Consider the following 19,036-nt stretch of genomic DNA (forward strand, 5'->3'; position numbering starts at 1 on the left):
AATGTGCTTGAATGTGACCTTGTCAACAAATCGAAGAGCACTTCACTTCACCGGGGCTTGATATTTCTTTTTTTTCACGGAAGAAGACTTTATTCTGCCATTAGTCGCTTAGTCTGCGACTGCACTACGAGTTTCCCCCTCAACTCCTCATCCCGGCACTTCATTCACATCCTTATCTTTTTTGGGGGGCTGGTGAGTGACAAGAGGATTAAGGCGCAGTGGCAGATGAGAGTGCAGGTAGCGACGAGTCGAGCGTGGCCAAATTAAGCAAACCTGACAGTGGCTGCTGAGTCAGTTTCTGAGGGAAGGCAAGACCGCGAGCGGTGTCTAGGGAACGCTGGGATGCCTCTTAGACAAGACGTGGAGTGGACAGTGTGTTTGTCTGTCAAGTGTGACGGACATGCGGAATATGTCACGAGGTGAGGCTTGTCTGATTTTTTTTTTTTAGGAACAATTGCTGGAGGGCCTAGAGCTGCGATTTAGTACACGGCGCATGGAGATCCCACATATCATCACATCTGTTGAGACATAATGACTCATTTGCAACTCCTGCTGGATATCTTTTCCTCTTCTAATGCAGCAGTGATGCCGATTTGCTGCTCAGATAGACAAAACACAGCTGTCCATAGATCACAGCAGCTCCTTATGGTGTGTTTTGTCTTCTGCTTTAATTCCAGAGAGAGCAACAGTAGCGGGCATTGGACTGGTTGGCATGAGACACAGTTGAGATTCATTTTTATGAGAGGTTTCTTGTAGATTGGCAAATATTTTCAGCGGGTTCACCACCAGAGACAAAAGCTGAAGATACACTGTGGAGCCTCGTTTCAAGCCAGTTGTTTTTAAATTGGGTTGTTTTTTAAGTTTGGCTGAGTCTTGTGTAGGAGGATATGGATAATAGATTATTCCCAAATTGATTTTGGTGTCATAAAAAAAAATCAAGAGCCCTTTTTTCCAATTTTTTTATTGCAAAACCCTTTAAGATGCATTTTTGCCAGTTTGAATAGAGGCAAATTAAAAACCACAGTTTACCACCTGCAGATTTTTTAAAAGGTTACGTTCTTATGTTATCACTCCCGTTTTGTTAACATAAAAGATCAAGGATGTAAATGCATTGATATTAATAAATAGATATAGCTGTAATTTATTTTATTCACTGAAAAATGAATTACGACAAATCTTGTTTTAAAAGTAGTAAGTAGTCAATATCTGCATTCCAAGGTTCAATTTTATTTCTTTTCTAATGTGAGATAGCTCACAAATTATGTTAACAGATGAGCATGTGTGCAAATTTTAAAGAGGTAGATTTATAGTCCTTAAATGTATTTTTGATGCTAGTTTAAAAAAAGGCTTTTTTTTTTAACCGAGCACATAAGGATTTTTAGATATTTCCAAGTTTGACCTATAAAAACTTGAGAGAAAACAACCAACTTTTCAAAAATGGCTGAATGAAAGGCTCACTTACAAACTGCACAATATAATACAATACAATCGATTCTAAAAAAGACACTTTACAGCAGATAACGGTGAGCGAGCGGCTCATGAATATAAAACGTGCATAGCCAACTGTGTTATTGCAGACATAACATAAGATACATTTAATCTCACTTTATATGACTTATAAAACCTCTTGACTATGAATAACGACGACAGAAATAGCTGTTTTCCGCTCACGTTGTAGATTGAAGCAAAAGTGATGCCAATGTGCAGGGGAAGTAAAGTCCAGCCCGCGGATCTATAAACACAGGGAACAAGGGCTTTGCTCCTCCAATATTGATTCTGTGTGGCTGTGAGAGCTGCTATGCAGTGCAAACTTACAATCAGAATGAAAAGCATGTGTCAATACGGCCGAAATGTTTGAGACGTTTCCTGTGGACACGGAAGCAAGTTGAAGCAAGTCATTTTTGCCCCCACTGGGATGCACTATGCTCGCAAAGCAAAGATATTCATATTATTTTGGTAAAACCCTTTTTGATCAAAAGTCCACTCTGTTGTATAACCATTTTGAATTATTACATTCTCACAGCAGCGGAAAAATATGCGGAATGGTCATCATAGGCCGTTCCACCCACATTAGCCCGTCAATATCAGCCGTCCACTTCCTTAACAAATTAGATTTGTAGCTATACTCTACCATAAGTACATTTGCTTTTATGTTTATTAATGTGCATCGTCCCGATTCAAATAAATATTTTAAAAAAACTAAATAAATAAATGCACACAAACAATGTAAAATATTCCCTTGTACGTTGAGCTAGTTGTTCTATAAATTGGACCAAACACAGAAGCTGATGTAAATTCATCAACCATTATTTCCATCTGATGTGGGAGACAGCAGATGCTCTCATTTGGAAATGAATGCATATTCCAAGCTGGTGACTGCACCATCCCCTTCAGCAAGATGGTCACTGATGGTTTGCCGCCAGCTTTGCTGTTGGCTGTCAGCCTAAGACTGCACAAGTGTGTCTGATGAAGGATCCATGCGTCAAAGCATGAACCGAAGCATAGCAGTTGTCAGAAAATTTACATCTAACATATTGTTAGAGAAAAATCACAAGTTTATATTTGGTCCCGTAGGGCAATGAGCTCCATCGATGCTGTAACAGCTCCTCGGGGTCGAATCATTCCGCTCAATCGGATACCGCCATTGCAAAATATCAATTAATTGATTCATTTATTGTTGATTTTCTCCATGATCAATCAGTGGAAAGTAGTCAGATTGTCTCCATATGCCTTTTCCCCCCGTGTATCCTTTTGAAGAATCACGCCATTATAAAATTGTTAACGAGGCAACGTTACGATGCAACATGAGAAAGGATGACGACGGCCAGCGGGACATAACAATCAGTCACGTATTAGTAGACATCTGCGCAGGTGCTTCCTCATTAATCTCTTTCTGTGGGAAAAAAAAAAACCCAAACAATATTTTGGGGGATCGTTATTGCGGCTGTGCTGTGCTTGCCGCAATTGTTTGACGACCGCCAAAGTCATTACAGGATATTAGAAAGTTGTGGAAATGTGAGAAGTGTTTATTAAGTGAAACCCTCTTGTGGCAAATCTCTAATCTTACCGGCCTCTGCGTATGTGTGCACGTGTGAACCTCATCCAATTGCTTGCCACTAAACGTGTGAAGCGATAGCCGCATAAATCAAGGCTCTCTCGCTATCCTTCTCAGCATATCCGAGGAGGTTTTAACCGTCATCACACCATGAATCAAAATTTAAGACGTATACATCTCCACACTTGCTGAGTTGTTTACTGCACTCACCAGAAAGCACATCACTTTAAACAAACATTCACAGCTTTTCCACTATATGTCCAATACGACAAAAAAAAAAAAAAAACTCCATCGGGAGGAGAATTTTTTTTTCTCTCACCTGTTTCAGCTTGTGTTCACCATTGACAGCAAGGAGGCAGATTCCACAGAGACAAACACAGTAAATCAACAATGCACGAGCAAGCTAGCCTGAGGTTAGGAGATAATGACATCATGCAGTATGGGCATTCTTTCTGATCGTTGGACTCCATTCATGTCTCCCAAGCTTTTACGTTGACAAGCATGGACTGAACTATACAGTAGAGCTTGCGTGCCTTATAGCAGCCAAAGCTTGCATTCATTAATATATGAATGAAGTGCTAGCACACTGTCTCATGCTTGAATGATTACTATGAACGATGTCCACCATGACATGTGGTAGCGTCTTGAACAAATACACAGCTTGCACAACAGACGTGGCTTCTGTAAAGCTGTGATGTTCATATTGAAGTTTAATGAGCCAATTTTGGAGTGAAAGCTGTTTTAACGCTGACCCAAAAACAAAAGGCCTATCCCCAAATAGATGCCTGGTACACTGACTCAAGAAAGTTGCGTCATTAAATGCTGCTGGAAACCTTTAAAAAAAAAATCTGGCTATGTGGCTTGCACAATCTGTAAAGCTGCAAGCAGAGTTTGATTTTAACATTTTAAAAAACTCTTATATTTGACCTCTGTTCTGATGGAGGTCGTTCCCTTCAATAAATGAAAGCCATACCGCTAATGATGTACTTATTTCTCTCCCGTCAATGAAAAAAGTAACAGATAAGCACACTAAACTGACCCACCATGTTTGATATCTGTCGAGGTAAAAAAAAATTCAGTACGATCAAATGAAAAATAATGAGCAAGTAAAAGCTGCTAAAGATCTCAACACTGACCTAAATCAAACACCTCACCTCAAATAAATGCCTGCTACTTGAATCAATAATTCCTTTCACTTACACTAAGAATAGAATTATTTTTTTAAATAAAAGATGAACTCCGTAAAGCTGAAAGCAGAGTTTAGGAAATAAATTCAGACAGTTTTTACTATGTGCAGGGTTAGGGTTAGGGTTAGGGTGCAGTAAATGAACACAAAGGACCATGATATGAGGATTACTGTACTTCTATCTCCACGAGAATAGAAAAGCAATTGTCTGTCCAAAGCCAATCGATAAGCTGAAGAAAAAGCCACTTCCAGAAAATACGCCAAGAAAAACAATAAAAAACACCCCCCCAAAAAATCACTGAAAGAACATGCAGAAAAATACCAAACAAAAAAACAGGCTTTATCTGTGCAGCCATGAAAGAAATGAAAAGCCCCTTCCCACTGTGACCAATATCATTTTTCACTAAAATAAACGACGTCAAGTTGTTTGTATTTGGGTGGCTGCGCCGCCCAGGACTCCAGTCGTGGGGACCAACGTTTAGTGACAACATTAAGACGCCCAGCCGAGTATTTTAATGAAAAGCAAAGACCACTCTTTCCATTTATAAGTGTCTTCCTGTACAGGTTGTGCATAAACAATAACGTGCGGGCTCCTACTCACTGGTGCCGAGAAGACACATGGCAAAACCGTGTGAATGTGTGTCGTTAATGCATTTGGGCGTGAGGTTTGCACATGGCTGCCAGGCAGTGTTTTGACTGCATCGCTCACAAGGTCACCTATGCGCGCAGCTACCACGGATTGATTTACATCAGTGCTCAATATGCATTTTTCCTCCCTTAATGCGCCTGCTGTGTGTGGGCGATGGTGGAGGAGCAGGAACCACGCGAGCAGATGCTTTTAGCAATTAGTAAAGAAAAATGTGACTGTCTAGAAAATGGGATTATGGTACGTAGGGAGAAACAGTGGATACCCGTAAGTCTACACCCCCCTGTTAAATGCCAAGTAACTGTGAAATAAAATGACACAGTAAAATAATTCTGAAAATAATCACCAAATTAAATTTCATGTATTCCAAAAATATTGACATACGACTCAAGCAGATGATTTTTTTTTTTTTCAAAATCATTTTGGTGGCTTTAAATTGAGTTTGATTATGGATCAAATTCCAAACTCAATTAAATATTTTAATTAATTTAAATAAATAATTACGTATTTACAAAGAATTGATATTAAAAAACAATATAGGAATAGTATAGTATGTTATATTTTAAAACCAATATACATAGTTATGCAAGTTGTCCACTGATGTTAAAACTGTACCACGCAATACAAATCCATTTTGGGACAAATCCGTAACGATCAGTGTTTATATATATATATATTTTTTTTTATATATAAAAAAGTCTAGGCAATTCCAGGTAATATATTTCCTCCACTAAATTGGTGAGGAAATCGTTTTGACATATTGTCAATATTAGACCAAATTCATCAGAAATACTCCCAGGTAAAAATAGTGGCTTGATTCACCCGTAAAAGTGTCTGAGAGATCAACTTTTGACAAATGTCCTCCGAGATCTTCAACACCACCATGTGCAAAAATTTAGCTTGGAGCACATCTCTTCATTTCTACGTTGGCCAGAAATAGCAAGTCATTAGGAGAGAATGGCAAGTGATGGGCAGATTAGGAGGCCTCGGTAGAGGCCGTGTGAAATCCACCCAAGTCCCACTAGACCATCGGCATTTAATTCTTTATGACTTGAAGCTGAAATATTAAAACAATTAAAAACACGTCTGCGATGAGAAATCAAAGAAGCTATGCCAATAAGGAGCCCTATATCCAGTGGGAGGAATAATTATGTAATCCCCTGCTGACAAAGAAATGAACAGTCTTTAATTTGTATTTGCTTTTTTTTTTTTTTTTTTATTGGGTTGAAGTCTGGTGACACCCTGAAGTAACCGTGTACCAGTCTGGAATAATATTCATTTCATTTTAATTACTTTCTAAAATATGATTTTCTGATCCTCTGCTTTATTCACAATGACTGGTTGAGGTCAATCCAGCTGCTTTTGTTTCTGTACACAGAATGAGCAACACTAATGGTGAAGGTATTTGGTTTTAGCCAAAGCCTTCTAAGGGCAGCAAAACATGACATAGAAAGTTTGATGATCACTTAGCGTTATTTCACCTCTTCAAATGGAACATTTTTGTTGTTGCTTGCAGTTTTAATTACAAGCGCTGACAAGGATGTAATTTAACAGCAACCATTTTTTGAACATTCACATTTCCCCATGTTGTTCCTCATAATGTGTTATTGTATTCCGAAATCCTACAGCATGCAGTCTAACAATTCGTACATTGACAAGAAATAACTTACTAATTAGGCGCAAGGGTTGCGATCTTTCACACTCGCGCAGCAAGACTTCAATTATGGAGTATCATTTGCGCCGCTCCACGACACTGTGCGCCGCAGCGTCCGGTTGTCAAAACAATGCGGCGGCGGCGCCGAGAGTCGAAATTGTGCGAATCCTCACTTTGTTGCGATTTGACGTGAGCCATGCGTTTACCCCGCCAAATGTGCCCGGTTCACTTTTTACTGTCAAGCTGCTGAGGCCCTAATGAGATTTATAATTGGTATCTAATTAAAATTGTGCGCGAAGGAAAGGTTGAGCGTATGAGTGAATAGGCCGATGTATGCGGAGGGAGGGGGGGGCAAATTTTGAAAAGCGTTGACATCAGTTTGTTGGTAAGAGTTGTGTGCTCATTAAAGTAGGTCAAAGTAGGCCAAGGCTAATCAAATAGTGACACTTATTCACTTTTTTAGTTGAGAATAAGTAATATGTGTGCCATCAAGAAAATAAATTTAGTAGTCACTAAAATAAACCCAAAATAAACTGACATTCTCGTTTTACAGGGTCATTAGAGCGCATCTTCTCCAGGGCTTGAGACTTTTGCACAGTGCTGGAATTAATTTAGCATTCGTCATTATTTGTCGAACTGGGAATACGAGGCGCTATTTATCTTGCCACTTCACTGCAGAGGAAACTTTGGATCTCCTGTGCATCGTTTTATTTACAGCGTGAAGATCACTTTCATGACGACAGATGACAATTATCGAGGCTGTTCCAGAACTCTGCGTTCTGTCTAACGGTGGGCTTTGATATAGCCGGGCGGGGGTGGGTGGGTAGCGGTGGCCCGGTGGGATTCCACTGTTGTGTTCCGCTTAATAATCCAAATCCTTCGCTGTCCCCCCCCAAGGCCCACTTCAGTCGTTTGATTGCTCCTTGTATTTTTATTACTTTAGACTCCACATTTTCATAATCTGCTGGTGTGTGCTCAGAGAGGAAGTGAGGCGCATACGCTCTCCTAAAAGTCCCGCAGATTATCAAGGCCGCACTTTAATCCATAAAGCTGTGTATGACCATGCTCATGTTTATGCACATGTATTAGCGTTGCATGCGTGTGGATGACAATGAATGTAAACATGTTTCTGCCGACTGGTGGGAGCAGGCGACAAGGGACAAATAAATATACGCATTGCCACGTGACATTACTTTTTAAAGGACACAAGTAATTGTAAAATTAACCTCCCGGAATAATCTACAAAGTAGCAGAATCATATCATGCACTGTTGGTGTCACAAATATCATAACCAAGAGGAAACTTGCTGTAACAAAGTGTCATATACTTAAATAATGGTGTAACAAAGAGGAAAGTTGCTGGTAGATGATGTCATATCGTGAAGCTCAGATCTGACCAAGACAAGTATCGTACCAGAGAGGAAAGATGTAAATAAGTCGTATGGTATCGTTAAGTGATAAAATGAGCAAAGGAGAAAGATGATGTCATATAATGTGGTACTGTGAAATATGCGTGATGTCCATCCATCCATTTTCTGAACCGCTTCATACTGAAGATAAAAGGTTCCGTAGTGTCATGTTTCATCGTGCAGGGATGTGACAAAGACAAAAAAAAAAACAGTCATAAATCTGTTGTATAAAAAAGATTTTATTTGAGATGTGTGGTATCAAAGAGACACAGTGGGCCAAATGCAAAGATTGGATTTCTTATATATATTTGTTATATAGTACATAGATATACATATTGTGATACTGTGACAAGACAAATAACCATTCAGAATAGGTTGTCTTGAACTGATTTCCTGCCAAATACAAATAACAGGAAAGTTGCAGTAATGCCATTCTGTATCATAAAGCAATGATACTACAAAGACAAATATCGTAGCAAAGATGAGATGGTGTTTTGTGAAGCAATGGTTGGATCAAGACAAAATTTGCTACAGAAGATGACGCTTGCAGTCATTCAGTGTCATAAAGTGTTGAAATGACAAATGTCCTTTTTGAATGTTATGCTGACAAAGACTACTTTAATACCGAAGACAAAAAAGTTTCTGTGATTTCGCATCTCATCATGAATCACACAGAACAATCAATCATCATATTGAATTTTACAAGATTAACACTGTTTGTTCTTCTCCTTTGTTAGTGGACAAATAAGGATAGGAGACACTTGTAATACAGCGACAGACCTTACGGAAAAATGCAATTTCACCAACCGTTTTGTTGCTTGTTAGCTTTAATGGCCTAGTTTGTGTCACATTACCCTTTGCGGGATGTAAACATCAAGGTTTTTATTGAGACAAAATACAGGCCACTGACCCCTTTTTCTCGATTGTCGAATGCTGACCCTCCTGTTGTAGACTGGCTGAAATAATTGGAAACATTTTTATTAAATGTTACTCTACATTTGATTGAATTTGTAGGTTTGATAACGAAATTAAGGCTGGATAGTCGGTTTGATGGCACAAGGCAACAATAGACAGGTGTTCAATTTCCGAGGCGTTTTTAAAATGCTGCCAATCGAGCTTCCTGAGACGAGCCATCCATCCCTTTTACTACAATGTGTTCAGGCATCCCAGTACCAGCAAATGTAATTAAATATTACAACGCTATCCTTTTACAACAGTGTGTCTTACGATCGTCAGATGCCAAAATACAAGCTTTATGTTTCTCCCTATCAGATTTTTTTTTTTTGCACGTTTTTTTTTTCCCTTGCCTGCCTTAACGACCTGATAAGGCGGCTAAGAAACCCGTCTGTCTAATTTTTTGCATGTCAGCACACCATCTGGTGCACGATCGACATGAAAGAAAAAGAAAAGTCCAACGTGATCAACTTTTCCCCGTGATTACAGTCTGCTTTTTGTTGAATTTAATTCACACGTCACAGTGCAGTGAATTTGCACTTTTATTTCTAATCACATATATTTACCTTCAAACCTTTCAAAGGTACTATTTGAGACTACTTAATAGTCCTTCACTTTGTATTCCCTCTCTTAAGTTTTTAAGGACAACCTTTTCCAAGGCGGACGTGAAAGTCGTATATTAAAAGGAGCCTCTTCACGTCGGAAGCGCTCCATTATTTCTTCTTGACGGCATTTCTGGGTCAGGACATTGTTATATGTCTTGGTGCGGCTGTTTGGCATTGACTCTGGCTTTTTATTCGAGAATAATGTCCATTGATGCCCCCCATAAAAGTGTTTTAAGCCCATCTTTAGTGACGAGTTAGGGCCCTTCGCCAGCAGTTTAATGTCAAACAATGTGTTCATCTTTCTCAAATCTCTCTGGAACAGCGCTTAAATGTACGCTGTAAGATTTAACGACGGTCATTGTTTCTCAGTCTTCCCGTAGACTTTCTTGAACATGTGCTTGGGAAAGTCGTTAAACATAGATGGATTTGCCACCCCACCCAAAAAATAATAATAGTTCCCATACACTCCCTCTCGACGCTTACACAACAAAAACTTTCATTTTAGTGTATTGATAGTAATTTGTTCCAAGTTGTGACCCCGATAAAACCTTTACGACTGTCGAGGAATATTTATGAAGGGCACCGTTTGTGTCGAAGCACGTGCCCGAGCGGGTTCGACTCCCAGCTACTGTGCCAAACAAATCACGAGTCACTCACTGTGGCAACACCTGATGGGACAATTCATTACACAGCCGACTACTGTATTGCTGAAATCTAAAAAGGTACTCCTGTCTCATATAAACAAATTGCAGGGTCAACAATTTTAAAGACACATTCGTAACATCAACAAATTAAATAAATAAATAAAAACTTCCTGTAACAAAGCCCATTCATTTTGTTTTTCTTGTTCTATTATGTATTTTTTAACATTGTCACTTGAGCATATGGAACATAACAATCGAGTAAGACAATCTTCATTTGTTTTGCTGTAAATCGAGTCAGTGGTTCGATTTTAAATGAGACTCCCAAAGGAGTGAAAAAATGAAGAGGACAGAGGAGGAATGCAGATTTTATTTGCATTATTTAATCCTATAGCCAGAATGCATTAAGCAGCCAGGACAGAGAAGCACAAACTGCTTTCTTGCATCCCAATGGATTTTATATTTCCTGATTGTTTTTTGTCAGCGTTCCATTTTTCCTTTGCTCTAAACAGCACCAAAATATAAATCAAATGGTTTCACTCAGTCAACCACAAGACTATGAACCGCTCCAAAACAATGTGTAGCACAGCACAAAACTACTTGGACAAAATGATACGCATCAATGCAAAACATTTTTCAATCTTATTGTCAGGTGACAGAGACACGCACCGGCCCGTTAGGATGCAGCAGCTACGACAATCTGGACTCGGTCAGCTCCGTCCTGTTGCAGAGCCCCGAGAGCAAGCTTCATCTGCAAGGTAAACAACAAGCCTGTCTGTATGAACTGTCGGGGATGCCGTCTGACACTGTCATGCCTGGGCAAACTCCATTTTGTCTTTCAAAATGGAGCACAGTGATGCATCGGAGCTTTCACCTACGGTTGACTTGATTACTGTATTCCACTGCTAAATTGTGATTCAACTCCAGTAACCCCCTGCTACATCACTGAATATCTACTTCTCTATCAAAGTATAAAAGTGTCAAAGAAACCTTTTTCGGGAAAACATATCCCTGGAACAGTTGTGCTATTTCTTTCAAAATGAATCCAACTGTAATACTCCAGCGGTTTTCGTCTTTATAAAATCGTAAGTAATTAAGGGGGCAGACAAATGCAATTGAAGTCAACGATGGAGTGCCACGTAATCTGCGGTCAAGTATTTGAACAGCATGATTGCTTCTTTTGATATTGCCGAGTTTAGATGATTACGAGGAGCTGGAAATTCTCAAAAGGTGCATTTTTGTCGGTTGTGGTGCCCATGACCAGCCCCTCTTGTTGCCACAGAGAGATCGTTATTTGTACTCTTAAAAATCTGAGAGCTAAGTAGATTTGTGAAAGGAATGATTTGTCATCCCTCACTCAATAGCATCTAAGAGCCTTGCTCTCAAGTATGAGCTTCCTTTTTTCTTGTAGGCATCCTCTACCCAGATGTTGATGACAGACTTGACGGTACCTGTATCTCAAATAAGACGTTACATTGTTCAATAGATGCAGTTCATTTGGCGCCATTTGAAAATGCGTCATGGCAGAGTGAAGAGAAAAAAACATGAAGTAGGAAATAGCCCGAATCCGAAAGAGGCCTGAAAGTGGCGGATTTGGGTGATATAAGAAATGAGAACAATTAGTATCTAAACTCTTCCTATTGAAGTTGTTGAGATTCAAACTAATTCACCTCAAAAAGTTTTTTTTCTAAAGGAGTGAAATTTTGCTTGAGGCCTCCTTCATTAAAAGTGGATGGTTGACTTTATCAACAAGCTTGGCACGATGGCACTTTGTACAGCTCATAAAGAGAGGCCCATTCCCAGCGGAGCACTTTGAAGGTATGCGCTGCTGAAATAATGACATCCACCTATTTAATTCGCCCATTTTGTCATGAGCGCTAGTGCTCGTGTAGCAATTAGTCTTCTTTTATCCCGACTATATATATTGTTTGCGTGTCCATCCCTCAGCAAATTCTTCTCTTGGGAACATCAAATCTGTAAAGCTTTTCATTTGCTCAGTTCACTTGACTCAAATTTGATTTAGCCCAAACTAAACTCATGTTGATCCGATTTAAGCTTTTGGACAGTATATATATATATATATATTTTAAACCTTGTCTTATTGTGTTATTATTTTGACCTTACGAGGAGGTCACTGACAATATTCTTGGCCTCTTTGCACTGACCTATTGTTGGATGGATTTGTTTCATAACAGCTGTGTGATCTATGATGTGGTGATTCAATCCGTAAGGTTAGACAGACTCTTTATTTTGTATTCTTCCCAGAACACAACAATAGATTGGATTCCAAGAGGAAGAGAATGAAAATCTTTTAAGACGAAACATAAAGGCTTCAACCCAGGTTTGCTTTCAGGCTGTGATCACAGAGTTCCTCTGCCAGTGCTCTTGTGGTGTGCTTTGTTTGGTCAAATGGAAATTACTGGAACTGGAAAAGCGATACAAAATTCACTTTTGTGATGATTCCTACAACAATACAAGCAATAAATGATGAGCATAGTACTAAGTTCTTCATTTTGAAGGTCTAGGCGAAAAAGCTGATGTTATGTCATGACTGATTCTCGTCCAAGAAGTATGAGGCCACTCCATGAAACAAAGTGCCGGAATAAATTTCCACATTGCCTCCCATTATGTCAGAAGGGCTTGGATAAAAATACCAAAAGTGTGCTGGCGCATAATTAACACTTTGATAAGAAAGGTTACAAGCCTCTTCTTGGATATCGCTCTCAGTACAATTCGGAAAAGAGTTTGATTAATCTCACTGAAACTGACAGATGCTTTATTTCTTTGGCTTAGAAGAAAAAAAAAAAGTGGAAGCTTTGACCATCTGGACAAACTTTTGAACCCCTTAGAGCCATTTCACGGTTTTGCTTATGGGTTTTTTTCTTCTTTGAGGAAAAATGAGTCGCTGGTCTTTATAGTTAATGCTCCCCCTTTAGAAAAACTCTCAAAGGCATCTTTTTTTGACATCATAAAGGAAAGCAAAGTATCCCAAAGAAAAAATATGACACTGGGCTGGCTGCTCATTAGAAATAATACATCTGTCTATATTTCTTGAGTTTGAATGCAAAAGTATTCAAGCGCCATTTAGACAAAAAATCAAGCCACATGCACCTACAAACAGGCTCCGAGATCATGGCATCTTTGAAAGTTCATTTGTAATATGGTGGACCATTATAGGAATAAATAATATTTTAGGAATAAGTAAATAAAATCATTGGAATAAATTTTTGAGCACAGCAAGTTATTATTCAGCATACGTTCTGAGTAAATCCAATCTTTTTGTATCATGACATTACGTTCAGAGCAGCAACGGTCGACCCAAAGGTTAGCCATCTTGAGGTCATAGCCTCATGGACTGTGGAACATTGGAGACAAAAAAACAAGAATTTTACCTCATCATTAACACCATTGGGATGCCCCTTAAGTGAGCACTTTAACCTCCAACTGCTGCACTAAGGTGGAGAGCAGAACAGTTTGTTTTAAAGTGTCATATTGATCATTATGAACATATTTTGTACATGGAGAAAGTTTTAAATTGAATTAGTTTCAGAAACCGGCGCGTGGAATTGGTAAAAGACACGATGCGTATAAAGACCAAATTGAAATAGGAAGATAAAGGTTGGCAATTAAAAATGCATATGCAGCTCAGTGGCCTAGTGGTAGAGTGTCCGCCCTGAGACTGGACGGTTGTGGGTTCAAACCCCGGCCCGGTCATACTAAAGACTCTAAAAATGGGACCCATTGCCTCCCTGCTTGGCACTCAGCATTAAGGGTTGGAATTGGGCGGTTAGATCACCAAATGATTCCCGAGCGCGGCACCGCTGTTGCTCACTGCTTCCTTCTCCCCCAGGGGATGGATTAAAATCCCACGGGGATGGGTTAAATGCAGAGGACACATTTCACCACACCCAGATGTGTGTGTGACGATCATTAGGACTTTAATCTTTAATCTATCATAAATGACATTTTGATTTCATTTTCCCCGATTATGTCTTGAGGATTTGGCCATGAAAGACACACTACACTTTCTTGTCATTGAGAGGAACACGCATTCATCTTTTCATTTAGCAGAAAACGTGTGTGTAAAAATAAAGGATGTGAAAGGATGTGAATGCTTTGAAAAGGGATAAAAAATAAGCGTCGTCTATTATGATATCTTGAAATCTTTGCAATAGTTTATGTAAAGATACATTTTCAGTGCTTTTCAATGGGCTAGGAACACATGTCATGATTTTGTGAAGCTTTGCCATCTTAATCTAATTTAAGGAACAGAAATGACAACTGTAATTATTTTTTCAAGTGGATGTCGCCTGGCAAAGCCGACGTTCATTCAATGGAGCAAAATGGCCTGTCTGGAAGTCACTATATGTACTAAGCCACCGTTCTCACCGAACATTCAAGCCGCATACAAGGTCAGGTGCAAGATGAAAAGCAAACATAGCAAAGAAAATGACTTTTTAGTCCACCCTGGAGACATTTCAGACGAACATCATAGACAAAGCATGGGAATATTCAAAAGGAAATGTGTTTTTCTTTCACCCTGGTGGTCTCTGTGGTCTTTTAGAAGCGGGCTCGGCTGCGAGCCACTGATAACACAATGCGGATATGACACTCCCTGGATGTGCCTCCTGCCTGCACTTAGATATAGATGAGAATATGCTCTTGGACTTGAACACAAATGGCGCAGTCTATCAAAGCCAACACACTGTCCTCGTACATGCCTCTGCAGATTTAAAATAGCTGGCATATTCAACCAACAGCTGCTTTTTTTTCTATCAACGAATCATCCAAATTAAGGATGACGCTGCAAGTGTGTCTTTTTTTTGTTCTCACAATACATTTCACGCAGCTTTGATCACTCAAGCTCAAGATTTTTATTGATGTCAGCTTAATGTAGCGGCTAAAAAGTTTCTTTCATATTCGGGCATGTTCGACATTCAGTAACGACTACGCAGACGGTCATTAGAGCATGTTATCACGCGGAAACTACTTTGAGAACGTATTGCTGCTTCGTGATAGGTCATGAGAATGACTCGGCAGCTTTCCAAGGCTCTGAACACTCAACATAAATAAAAACACTTAAATACGCACAAGTATTTAGTTCTATTCATTTTTGGGGGACATTTATTTGATAAATTCCAACACCAAGAACAGACATGTCATCTTGAAAGGCAATTTAAAAGAAAGAATGAATAACTGTACGGCATGCAAACGTTAAACACAAACAATGAACTGTGAGCGTGCCTGATGTCACATATTAAGAGTTATTCAAATAACTATAGCATAAATAACATGCTAACAAGTTTACCGAACCATCCCCGTCACTCCAAATCACTATATCCAATGACATCTTCATCGTCTGTGTCACTTTTGAACAACTTCGCTAACTCCAGAGGGAGAAGATGCGTCTTTTCCTCTTTTACGTGCCTTACATCAGACTCATCGTCAGTTGCAGTTCCAATTATTCCACAGGGCTAGAGCGCCCTCTTGCGGTTTAGTGTAAAATGAACATGTGAAGTGATATAATAATGTGTTAATAATTTCTCACATAAGTCGCTCCTGAGTATAAGTCGGACCCATGGGCAAACTATGAAAAAAAAACTGTGACTTATAGTCCGGAAAATACGGTAGATTGTATTTTATCATTTGGAAAATATATACTGTATAAAACATGAGATTGAAACCCGACAAGAACAATTCATCACAGTCTAACTGCTTATCGCAAGTGCTTTTCTAAAACCAAAACAAAATAAAAGAATGACCTACCACCACGAACAGGTTACATTGTGACACAAGAGTGAGCTAGCACTTACACACAAATGACAGCCCGCGTTTGGCAAGAGTGAGCCAGGAGGAGGAGATTTATGGCCGTGCCAGCCTGAATGGAAACTTACCCTTGATTGACCACTTCCAATTGAAGCCTGACCCGCAGGTCAGTCGGAGAAGATTTCAACGGGTAGTGGAGGGGCTTTTGCCGTGTTTGAGTAGAAATCGGGTGCAGCCATCCATCTTGTAAATGATCCCATTCTTATCAGTTCTCCGGGCAAAGGGTCGCATGTTTTAATAATGGAAATCAATACGGTGGTTCGGTTACATGGAGCTCTCTATGAGATGCTTCAATACCTCTCAAGATTTACTGTATATGATCATTCGTGGAAGAAATCCTCAGCAATTGGTTCCATGAAATGAAAAATTCCAAGAGAAAACAAGATGCTAATTATTTTCCACCATGAGTAAGCCTACAAATCAATTTCTCAACACGTCCGTTGTAAAAGAAATTAATTTTTATGTTTGTGTTTGCAGCATTCTTCCTCAGGAAAAAAAAAAAAGGGACGACGATGGAGCGACAGTGCAATGAGTATCTAATTCATCACGCCGCTCACGAATAGCCTACAGGGCCACTTTAATTTATTTTCACTTCACCACTTTGAAAACTGTTGGCTCAGGCTATTGGAACATATTCATAAATCTTACGCGATAGGCTCATGGGTCTTCCGAGATAGACTCTTGAGAAAATGCAGAGAAGAGCCTGGTGAGAGAAAGCACGTGTCGAGGAAGACAAACTACTCTGCTTTTGTTGCGCTTCTAATTTATGATGGCCTTATTGACAGTGATTGGCTCGCTGTCGGATAATGGCTTTTTTTTTTTACCTTACTCATGCCCCTTTGATTTTCTTCAATTACTTTTTCAACTCAGGACAGTACGAGGGACTAATGGCTAGCACGTCTGCTTCATAGTCGAGAGGACCCGAGTTTGAATTTGGAACAGACTCTCTTGTATGGAAGGAGCATTTTCACAGTTGCATTGAAGATTTTCTGCATTGCTCAATTGTGATGAAATATTACCGTATTGCATTTCTATATGATGTTAAATGGTAAATGAGATTTCTTTCTCGCCAACACAGCAAAACGTTTGTGTACAATTAAAATCCCGACCACTTAACTACTTGTAATTTCCATCTGAGCTTCAATGGAGTCCTTTTACCTTTTAGATCTCTGGAGGAATTTAAATTCCACTCCAACTGATATTGAGAACGCTTCTCAAGGGTCAATCTGGAGTCAGGAGAAACAAACAAAGCGCACATTAATGTGCCACACCAAATTACTATCGCAATCCCAGTTGTAGGGAAGCAATAGACATTTTGACACTAGTTGAACTTGAGATCAAGTGAAATATTTCGCTTCTTAAAATATTTTAAAAAATATTCCACCAAGGCTGGGCACCAGATTGTACTTACTGATTGAATTATTCCTAATTAAAATCTTGACAGAAATGTCTGAACCTTCAATTACAAATAATACATCATATTTACCATATTATGTAGATTCCACGATCTTCTGTTATTTTGCCCACTTCACATTTTTAATTGCAATGAAAAAAGCAGACAACCCAAAACTGAAGCAAGTAAATTCCTTTGCAAGTTGCCCACTGTCGTAGTCGAACTAGTTTTGTTTTGACATAACAGATGTGACAGAATATTTTCTTGCAGTGTTTTTTTTTTTCCCTATGATCATCAGGCCTGACAGAATGCCTAAATTAGCAAATCAACTTCTTTATTAATTGTCATTTGTACATCACAGTTGGTTATTTGGCTTAAAACATCTCAATGTGCAAAATGATTTGTGCACTGGAGAGCATCTAAAGTTGAGTTCCCCCAATAAATGTCCACAGTCAGTATAAGCGTTTGATCTGCCAGCGTTATCGTGATACTTTGAGAGCGGACATACCTTTTTAGAGGCGTAGCGGAAACGTCAAAGCTTGACATTGGGCAGGAGCCCCCCCCCCCCCCCATTTCTACGGGGTACTTGTAAAACGTGTGATTTCTGCAAGACCTTTGACGAGTGAGTGTGCATGTTCGTGTGTGCTGACACGCATGTGCGCTAGAGCCGCTACAGCTGTTCAGGGACACGTGGCAAGGAACTGCTCAAACTATGAACATGTTTGTAATAAAATAGTTTAGTGTAGAAGTTACTACCAGAAATACGGTTTTGCCATAATTACATTTTTACCACATTGCTACTTTAGTCTCGCTGAAATTCTTATGCTACATTATTTCTTTAAGTTATAACGACTTTTTCACATTTGTTCTCGTATTCCTCTAAATTTACTGTAATTTCAGATCATTTGAACCTAAAAAGGCCTAGCTTCAGAGGCAGATATACCAAGCACTTGACACTCTGCTGCCAAAATGCATGTTAGTCACATTAAATAGAAACAAGAATGGAGCTCTTGCTCCAGTAATTTCAGCAGTAATCGCTCAATTTATGCCCTTTTACTGTTTATTAATTTGAAACTTCCTCCTCATGATATTGCTACCCCCCCCCACACTATCCCAATTGTAATTTTGTTAAATTGCCCATTTATTTCTGGCTAATGCGTAACACTGACATTATCTTTGTAATGCAGTCTGAACATGCCTTTTATGGCTCACTGTTGTTGTTACTTTGGAGAAAAATGACAGACTTCTACTACCATCTGAGATGGTGGATGTAGAATAAAAGACGAGAGGCGGCTTTACTATTTCACATTTACTGCGTGCTTGTGTGACTCATCTGTTGGCTGTGCGGACAGCTCATCAAGTACCACGGACAGCTCTGCCCTCCTCCAATCTCACAATTGCTTTAATAAGCAATCTGGGCTAACTACGTATGTTGGAGTGTGCATGCTTGGTGTGTGTGTGTGTGGGGGGGGGGAGAGCATATTTTACTTTTTTAACTAATACATCATACTATAACGTCATCTCCTCATCTATGTACGTATGTCCACTTGAAATGATTGTACTGAAAATGAAGGCTTGGAATATTTTCAAAACTGTCCGCTGCAATTCTTAGTCTCTCAGGTTAAGATCGTCGGAGTTGGACCTTCCTCGTTTGACAACACAAGCTGC

The 19,036-nt window shown here is 39.4% G+C and overlaps 1 protein-coding gene across 1 annotated transcript in view; it reads left to right on the forward strand.

The window, feature by feature from the left end:
• Positions 1-19,036, forward strand: part of brinp1 (bone morphogenetic protein/retinoic acid inducible neural-specific 1) — a 79,777-nt gene that overhangs the window by 48,302 nt on the left and 12,439 nt on the right. The window contains exon 5 of the mRNA XM_061294082.1: positions 10,802-10,907. Within this exon, the coding sequence (XP_061150066.1) occupies positions 10,802-10,907 (106 nt within the window). The remainder of the gene's footprint in view (positions 1-10,801; positions 10,908-19,036) is intronic.

Source organism: Syngnathus typhle, linkage group LG12, assembly GCF_033458585.1.
Source record: "Syngnathus typhle isolate RoL2023-S1 ecotype Sweden linkage group LG12, RoL_Styp_1.0, whole genome shotgun sequence".
Taxonomy (NCBI): domain Eukaryota; kingdom Metazoa; phylum Chordata; class Actinopteri; order Syngnathiformes; family Syngnathidae; genus Syngnathus; species Syngnathus typhle.